The 9,818-nt window shown below is 39.7% G+C and overlaps 1 protein-coding gene across 1 annotated transcript; it reads left to right on the forward strand.

Moving 5' to 3' along the window:
* Window positions 1-1,593: 1,593 nt before the first annotated feature.
* Window positions 1,594-8,652, forward strand: ADAM21 (ADAM metallopeptidase domain 21). The gene is made up of 2 exons (XM_058739499.1): window positions 1,594-1,689; window positions 5,538-8,652. The coding sequence occupies exon 2, from the start codon at window positions 5,692-5,694 to the stop codon at window positions 7,825-7,827; it is 2,136 nt and encodes a 711-aa protein (XP_058595482.1). The 5' UTR covers window positions 1,594-1,689; window positions 5,538-5,691; the 3' UTR covers window positions 7,828-8,652.
* Window positions 8,653-9,818: the final 1,166 nt, after the last annotated feature.

Raw genomic sequence — 9,818 nt, forward strand, 5'->3', positions numbered from 1 at the left:
TAGGATTAAGCATCTGTAGTGTCCTATACTCTCATTTCCTGGGATAGGTTTTCCTAATTTTTAAAAATATTTTTATTTTATTTTTGAAAGAGAGAGACAGAGTGTGAGCTGGGGAGGGGCAGAGAGAGAAGGAGACACAGAATATAAAGCAGGCTCCAGGCTCTGAGCCATCAGCACAGAGCCTGATGTGGGGTTTGAACTCACAGACCATGAGATCATGACCTGAGCTGAAGTTGGACACCCAGAAAACTGAGCCAGCCAGGTGCCCCAGTTTTCTTAATTGTTAATCATCCTTGGCATAGGAGCAAATTTTATCCCCCCAGTTCAGTTCCAGACAAAAGTTTTTAATGCACCTTTCCTAAGACAGGGGTTGTCTAGTTCTACCTGGATGAATGAGACAGTTTATGAAAAGGAACCTCCAAGCAAGTGTAAAAAGGTGGAAGAGGAACAGTAATCCTCCAGACTGAGAAGGCACATTGAAACAGAAAAATGAAGCAAGTCATTCCACACTGTTTACGCAGGGTTTTATTCAGGGTAACTTACAAGAGTACTGAGTGAACAGGGATCCTGGCACTATGCAGCAATTCTCTACAAAGTCAGGACCCTAACCCACAGATTTTATAAGACAAAGGGTAGTTATCTAAAGTGGTGCCATCTGTGCACCAGAGGAAAGATTAGAAGGCTTCTTGCATTCTGGTCAGAGTGTACATTAACCTCCATGAGGCCTGGAACACAGAGCCCCAAGGGAGTCATTGCATGGACATGAACAAGATGGAGGGCCAAAGATGGAGTCAGTGTTGTCAGCACTCCTACAGCAGATTTCTGAGAAAACCAGCATGAATAGAAGAAACTTTTTCTGAGATGAAATTGAAAAGGACTATCATCAAAAATGCTTCCAATTGGTGGTTGTAGAGTTCTTAATCTCCTAGTTAAATTAAAAGGTGGCAAGACTCATTGGCCAAGAATCCTTTTAAAACAGAATCTACTCAGTGTTAGCATTAATATTTTACTGAATTGATTTTTATTCTATGTAATGTTTACATAGTTAAAGTCATCTTATAGATTATATGTTTTGCCAAACACTATGTCACAAATTCTCTACCAAATGATTTTGAGTATATTTTCCTCAAAAACATGAAAGGAGATACAATTTTTAAAACTTGTATATAAAACAAAAACTCAAAGCTATAAACTCTATAAAAATATTGAATATGGTAATTATAAAGGGAATTATATCAATGTTGTCTAGATTATTTAGAAAATATTTGATACTGAATGTAGACTTTGATCTTGACAGAGTACAGAGTCATGATACAATTTAGTTCCATAGTGAAAAGTGATTGTACAGTCTAGGCCAACACAGTAGCATGAGGAAAATTATGAAGCAGAAATGAAGCTACATTGTAAGAGGACATAGAATGGAGTAGAGGAGGCTAGCCAGTTCCAATTATATTGAAGTTGCATAGAATTAGTGGAGCCAGAGCATCCTTGACAGCCAGTTGTTTCTGAAGAAGTGAAAGATCCATGTTGCTAAGCAGGTGAATTTAGAACTTAGTTACCTGGGAGATGAAAGGAGGAGGGCTTATGTTTCCCTTTGTTATGCGAGGTCAACTACCAACCTTTGTTCTTGATAAGTGTGGTACAAACCATTAAGAAAGAAAAGACCACGGAAATAACTTTATTGTGTTGGTAAGTCATCTGTTAAGTTTGGTTTTCTGCATGAGTTGGGAGCCAGAGTAGGACCATGGATAATGTGAAGTTTCTTAATTTTTGTTTTGTTTTCCTTTTTAAAGATGGACGAAACTTGAGCATGGGTGGGGAGTAAGGTGCTGCAGTAGGGTGATCAACTACTCCAGTTTTCCTCAGACTGAGGACATGCTTGGGATGCGGGGCTTTCAGTTTTAAAACAAGGACAGTCCTGGGTGAACTAGAATGAGTTGGTTACTCCAACTGCCAGTAAAGAACAGATGAAACAGAGTTGAAAGTAGAGAACATTAACAGAATCAGTCCACATGTAGGTAAGAGATGTGATGTGGAACAGAAGATGAGGGGCTACTACCTGAACTTGGGGGAGAATTACTTTTCCACTGAGACTGGGATATGGAGTGGGATAGAAAGAGAGGTAGAAATGCGTATGGATTCAGTTAGGTATGTAACAGTGAAAATCATAGAAAGCATTTCATCTTTAGATTTGGCATCACTAGGGGCGCCTGGGTGGCTCAGTCGGTAAAGTGTCCGACTTCGGCTCGGGTCATGATCTTGCGGTTTGTGAGTTCGAGTCCCGCGTCAGACTCTGTACATTCTGTGTCTTCCCCTCTCTCTGCCCCTCCCATGCTCCTGCTCTGTCTGTCTCTGTCTCTCAATAATAAATAAATGTTAAAAAAAATTATAGATTTGGTATCACTATACATATATAGCGTGTTGAAGAATAAGAAATCCATTTTATATTGTGATTCAGTGGCCACATATATACAAACACTCCAAAAATTTTGGCACTATCTGTATGAGTTGCTAAGGGACTTCTAGGAATGGCCTCTAATATTTTTATTCAATTTCTTTTAAAAACATCCTGCAGGTCATGATCCATTAAATTGATTTTATGACTCTCTAATTTAGACATTGGTGACAGACAGATGGGAAAATAGTGCATTCAAGCATGATGGAATAAGAGAGGAGATGCACAGGTAGAGAGGTCTTTGGGAATTTGACATAGCTGTAGGGAAAGAAAGAGTTGATAAAACATATGGAGGAGGGCTGTTGTCTACTTTGAGATTCCAATAACATTAGAAAATAAAGATTTTTAATGACACTGCTTCACAGTATTAATGGAGGGTGATGTTCCTTTAGGAATTTGGGTGTCTGAGATCCTAAGAATAATATAAGGAGGACAACGAGTATGGCTCAAAGATTCTTTGGAGAATTTCCTTTTGTTGCCTGCTCTCAAGATGAGCTCTAAGTATGTTAGGACATGGTTTATAGAGCTCAGCAGCCTTCTCTCCAACACTCTTACGGCCCTTCTCACTTTCCATCCTCCCATCCACAATGATTCCCACTCCATAATAAACAACAAACATACAAAGAAAGCTATGAAGAGCAAATCTAGAAGTCAGGATTTCACCCAATTCAGAGATCTTTATCCTTGGAAGTTTTCATATAGTTGAATTTGTCTATGAACTTTGCTGTTCCCTTGTGGGCTACTTGCACCTTGGAATAAAGTGTTTATCCACTGCTCACATGGGTCCAAGCTCTCTAGGCAGGTTAACACTAAGAATATTGTTCAGATCAATGCATCCTCCTATCTACCAGCACCCATATAGCAAATCTAGAATAAATAATAAACTAAAATAATGTATATTAAGAAGGAAAAGATGAAGTCTACTTGGTTAACTATTTAACTCTGTGACTGAAAGGGAATCAGAATGAATGGATTTTTACCTACTGACACTACACACAAATGAGGAAACCCAGAATATTAGGGATGTGTAAATGTAATGTCCTAGAAAATGAAGAAAAGAGCAATAAGGGATAGGAAGGTTTGAAATATCAGCTGATTTCTTGTCTGCATTTCTTAGGATGGAGAACCTGGACAAACTATTCCAGTTCCAATTGTGGATTCCCTTTTTAAGATCTTCACACATATTGTTTTGAGCATCCCCCTTGCCCCCACTGCAGTAGTGGATGCTAGTTTTGATAGAGAAATGGAAAAAGTATGTGACAGAATTAATCCAAGTTTTGTTTTGTTTGTTTGAAAAGAATCCAGCCTCACAACTTGTTATTGGTAACAAAAAATTAAATGAATTATTGAATTTCAGAAAAACTTTATCAAGTTTTTCATATATGAGTTACAATATTTCAAGGCATTTCAAATTTTCCTGTGTAGGGCTAATTTAGAACACTCTTATTTGATGAGTTTCATAAACTACATTGCTTAAAATCTCCCAGGGGTTTATGGAGGTCTATACATTAAGAGTCCCTAAATCATAACCTTTATTAGTCTTAAATTAATCTGGTTCAGATCATAATTATAATGGTCTGATTGCGTGTCTGTTTTCCCACAAACTCAGTGCTTCTTAGCCTAATTTTTGTCATTTAGCTGAGACTATGATGAAGTCTACAGACACTCTCCTCAGCAAAAGAACACAAAACATTTACAATATTAAATACAATATTATAGGCACCTTAAAGCTCATTCTTGTGCCTGCCACAAATTTCTGCCCTAAATGGATAATTTATTCAATGCTCTCTATTTTTTAGTTCTCTAGTATCTAGCACAATGTCTGTACTTCATATACTTCAAACACATAAATTCTTGTTTAACGCATAAGGAAAGAAATGAATGAGTGTTGCTAGTCAGACTGCATGCCATGTACAGAAATTATCCACTGTCAAAAGCTGTCAGTAAATATATTTGAGCAAACATTAGGAATTTCCCCAATCCTAAAATTCTAAGCACTCTGATGACGTTGCCTCAAGAAGACAGAGTTCCTTTTCCCAAGCCTTTGAACTTTATAGATTCTCATTTTCTCTTTATAAGGCATTTTCTTTTGTTTTTGACATCCTTCTACAGATAACAATGTTGTTCTCCCCATTCCTTTAGAGGATATTAACTTTTTAGGAATCTTTTCCTCTTCTAAAAATAATAATCAAATACGAACACATTTTAAGTAGCATTCATCCATAATCCAAGTACTTCACCACTCCTCTCCCCTTTTTTCATTTTTCACTGTATAAAGAACTATAAGGGCGTCTGGGTGGCTCTGTCAGTTGAGCATCTGACTCTTTGTTTTGGCTCAGGTCACGATCCCAGGGTGGTAAGATTGAGGCCAGTGTCAGGCTCCACATTGGCCGTGGAGCCTGTTTAAGATTTTCTCTCTTTCCCCCCTTCCTGCCCTTCTCCCCAACTTGCATGTGCTCTCTCTCTCGAATTAAAAAAAAAAAAAAAAGAACTATACTAGGCATTATAGGGATACTAAAATGAGTTAAAATCATAAATCTGGCGCTCAGCGATCTTGCAGTCCACAGAGCTGTGAATGAATGCAAACACAGCGAGGAGACAAGTAAATAACTTGCAATAAAGAAAGATTAAAGCAAATCATAAGACCAAAGCAAACTGACATTAAGAACTGTATTGTTTATGATCTATCTCTCCAGGTTTGACAGTCAAAGGGGAAAGTATCAGTAGTTATACAGGGGCAACAGGCATAGACCAACATGGTCTTGGACAAATTGAGATACCGAGTCACCCTACTCTTAAGTCTCTTTAGTTTGGCGTTAAGTTTTTATCGTGGAGATTTTCATACCGCCTACATGGGTTGAGATAATTGTATGAAAACCCAAGTACTTATCATCAATCTTCAACCATTATCAACATATGGTCAATACTGTCTTATTATACCCCTCTAAATTCCCACCCCCATCTATTGAAAGCAACTCCAAAGCATTTTCTTAATTCATTAATCACTTTTTTGTCATTCAATTCCTTCTCGTTTTCCTTATCCAATCCCACCACCTCCCCACCCTTTTATTTTCACTTTCAGCACCGCAGCTGATGTCCATTTCTGCCAGGACGCAGATCCTTAAAGGTCAGCTCTACACAATGACCAATTAGGAGGAACCAGAACAGCAGTGCCTCACACTCTTTTTCCCTGGACAGATGACTTCATAACGGTGGCTGGTGAGGCTGAGGTGGCCATGAGAATTGTTCTCCTGCTGTTCTGGGTTGGAATGTCTCTGTTCCCTTCCAGCTTCTCCCAGGCCGGGCCCTCCCAATGCCTCAGCCACCCAGAAGTTGTGGTCCCCTTAAAGGTGACCGGCAAGGGCAGAAGTGCAAAAACTCCAGGCTGGCTCTCCTACAGCCTACAGTTTGGGGGCTGGAGACATGTTGTCCATATGAAGATCAAGAAGCTCTTGGTTTCCAGACACTTCCCGGTATTCACATACACAGATCAGCATGCTCTTCTCCAGGATGAGCCTTTTGTTCCCGACGACTGCTACTATCATGGTTATGTGGAAGGAGTCCCTGAGTCCCTGGTTTCCCTCAGTACCTGTTCTGGAGGTTTTCGAGGAATGCTGCAGATAAATGACCTTGCTTATGAAATCGAGCCCATCAGGCACTCTACCACATTTGAACACTTGGTTTATGAGATAAACACTAATGAGACACAATTCCCACCTATGAGATGTGGCTTAACAATGAAGGAAACTGCACTCCAACAGTTGAGATTTGAAGAGGCTAACAAACCAACTCTGAAGCAAAGTTCTAATGATAAATGGTGGACCCACTCATGGTTTCTGGAGCTGATTGTGGTGGTAGAGAGCAATTTCTTAGTTTATTCTCAAAGCAACTTCTCAAAGGTACAGGAGGATGTGTTTCTTGTTGTCAACATAGTAGATTCCATTTATGAGCAGTTGGGTACTTCTGTGATTTTGATTGGGATTGAGATTTGGAATCAAGGAAATATTTTCCAAATGATAAGCATAGAACAGGTTCTGAAGGATTTCTCTCAGTGGAAACAAATCAGTCTTTCCTGGCTACAGTACGATGTTGCACATTTTTTCATAAAAAATTCACTTATAAGTGTACTTGGTATAGCCTATGTTGCAGGAATATGTCATCCTCCTATTGATTGTGGGGTTAACAATTTCCAAGGAGACTCGTGGTCTCTTTTTGCCCTCACTGTCGCCCATGAATTAGGACATACTTTGGGTATGCAGCATGATGAAGAATTCTGTTTGTGTGAGCAAAGTGGCTGCATCATGAATGCTACCAGAGTTCCAGCAAAGAAATTCACCAATTGTAGTTACACAGATTTTACAAAGACCACTTTAAACCAGGGATCATGTCTACACAATATTCCACATCCAGGGGAAGTCTTTATGCTTAAGCGCTGTGGGAATGGTGTGGTTGAAGGAGAAGAGGAATGTGACTGTGGATCTATAAAGCAGTGTCAACAGGATCCCTGTTGTTTGTTGAGCTGCACTCTGAGGCCTGGCGCTGCTTGTGCTTTTGGGCTTTGTTGCAAAGACTGTAAGTTCATGCCATCAGGGAAACTCTGTAGACATCAGGTCAATAAATGTGACCTTCCAGAGTGGTGCAATGGGACATCCCATCAGTGCCCCGAAGATGCATATGTGCAGGACGGGGTTCCCTGTGGTGACAATGCCTACTGCTATAGAGGGAGGTGTAACAACCATGACGAACAATGCAGGGAGATTTTTGGTGAAGGTGCAAAGGGTGCATCTCAGAGTTGCTACAAAGAAATCAACACTCTGGGAAACCGTTTTGGCCACTGTGGTATAAATGGCACGGCATACCTAAAATGTAATACCTCAGATATCTTTTGTGGCAGAGTTCAATGTGAGAATGTGAGGGTTATTCCCCATCTGAGAGATCACTCTAATTTGCAGCAAACTCACATCAATGGTGTCATCTGCTGGAGTATTGACTATCATGTAGGAATGTACACACCTGATGTTGGGGAAGTAAAAGATGGCACCATGTGTGGTCCAGGAAAGATCTGCATTCACAAGAAGTGTGTCAGTCTGTCTCTCTTATCACAAGTCTGCCTGGCTGAGACCTGCAACATGAAGGGGATCTGCAATAATAAACATCACTGCCACTGTGACTACGGGTGGTCCCCACCGTACTGCCTGCACAGAGGCTATGGAGGTAGTGTTGACAGTGGCCCAGCATCTGCCAAAAAAGTTTTCTTGCTGCTAGTTGTGAGTCTTACTTTGTCTGTTTTGTTTTTACTGTCAACTGCTGTATTTATGTACTTTAGAAAACATTTTGGTCCCAAGGAGACTAAGGCACCGTCTTCAGGTTAGGAAAATGCCTCTACTTTAATATCCTGTGCATTATTAAGTTTTAGTCTCTTGGCAGGGAAAATGTTACTACATGCCCAAAACCAAGCACATTACTGACAATTTACAGAAAAATGCAGGAAACTTCTCTTTTGTCAGTATCAGACGTATCAGAAACATGGCCATTAAGCAAAGGTAATTCCTAACATCTTCCTATCTACTGTTCATTGTGATAAGCAGCAAATAAAGCTCCATTTCCCCCAAATTTATCCTCTTTGTGTTTCTTGAGCACAGATATGATTCACGGGAAAGGCAGGAGACAGGTATCTGAGAACACAGACTTCATTTACTTCCAAAGTAACTTTTCAAAGGTGCAGAGAATGTATTTCTGGTTGACACAGTGGATTCCATTCATCAGCAGTTGGGTACTTATGTGATTTTGAGTGGGATTGGGATTTGGGATATTGGAAATGTTTTCCCAATGATAAGCACAGAACAAACAGACTGCCAAGTTCATGCCATCAGGGGAACTCTGTAGACATCAGGTCAATAAATGTGACCTTCTGGCATAGTGCAATGGGACATCCCATCAGTGGCCAGCAGATGGGTATGTGCAGAATGGGATTCCCTGTAGCAACAGTGCCCACTGCTATCAAAAGAGAGGTATAAAGGAGGAGAAATTACTCAAATGTTTCTAACATTCTGCTCCAAAATCTGAAAAGAAAAATGATAATAATGTTTGTCCCACCCAACCTCCTGGGTTTATTTGGTAACCAAAAGAGAGAAAGAAATGAATTTTTATTAAAGTGTAAACAAATTGTTTGTTTAATAAAAACTCCTGACCCTCTTCTTTCTGTCCTTCCTGGCTTTCTTTGCTTTAATTTGGCAGTTTGGGTATGCTCCTGAAATATTTGTTTTGAATATCAGAACATAATCTCTATGAGGTCAAGGTTGTTTTTGTCTTTTGTTGTTATATCCCAATACCAAGAACAGTGCCTAATACAGAATACCTTCCTGGATGAAGTAATTAATTTGAATGAATTAACTGCATGAAATTTATTAGGAAGTAAAAATAATACTTTGGTCCTCTTTTTTTTTTTTTTTTTTTTTTTTTTAAATTTTTTTTTAACGTTTATTTATTTTTGAGACAGAGAGAGACAGAGCATGAATGGGGGAGGGTCAGAGAGAGGGAGACACAGAATCCGAAACAGGCTCCGGGCTCCGAGCTGTCAGCACAGGGGCCCGATGCGGGGCTCGAACTCACGGACCGCGAGATCGTGACCTGAGCCAAAGTCAGCGCTCAACCGACTGAGCCACCCAGGCGCCCCACTTTGGTCCTCTTTTTAAAACGAATGCAGCTCTTGCTCAAAATTAAATTTTAAATATTTAAAATACGTGCCATTTATAATGTTCCCTTTGGCGCCTTCCCAGTTTCTTTGTCCTCCCATTTTTCTTCTCAGTCCATTTGGAAATCCTGTCTCTTGAAAATACATGTCTAATCAGACACCTTCTATATATGGTCCAGATGATTTCTGAATGCCACTCTTTGTTAATTGAGTCAAACAACCTTTATAATATAATTTTCCATTATGCTTTGCACATATTGCATCCTCTGGCTTTTTTCTGTTTTGAATATACTTGGCTGTGTCATGATTCTGCACACCTATACATGAAATTTCCATTGCCAAAATGCTGCTTACCGTCCTCCCCCACTCCCTTGCCCTGGGGAACTCTAATTCTCCTCTTAGAGGTCAAACATCTTATCTTTGGAAAAGCATTTCCTTGTGAAATATTAGATGTTCTACTTGTGTACTCCTGTCACTTTGTAGTCATCTCTTTGATGCACTCTGGAATAGATGAGGAGAAAGTCTAACAGCCAGGGACAGAAAGAAGAAAAGGATGCCTAGTGGAACCATAGAAACAGGGGAGGATGAACCAAGAAGACAATCTGATTAAACCTAGTTTTAGAAGATAAGTCAGAGAAAGGTTCACATATTTTAAGCATATATGTTCAC

The sequence above is a fragment of the Neofelis nebulosa genome, chromosome 7 (assembly GCF_028018385.1).
Source record: "Neofelis nebulosa isolate mNeoNeb1 chromosome 7, mNeoNeb1.pri, whole genome shotgun sequence".
NCBI lineage: Eukaryota > Metazoa > Chordata > Mammalia > Carnivora > Felidae > Neofelis > Neofelis nebulosa.

What these genes read in the sequence shown, in the direction of transcription:
- ADAM21 (XM_058739499.1), top strand. Translation starts at nt 5,692, where the DNA reads ATGAGAATTGTTCTCCTGCTGTTCTGGGTTGGAATGTCTCTGTTCCCT.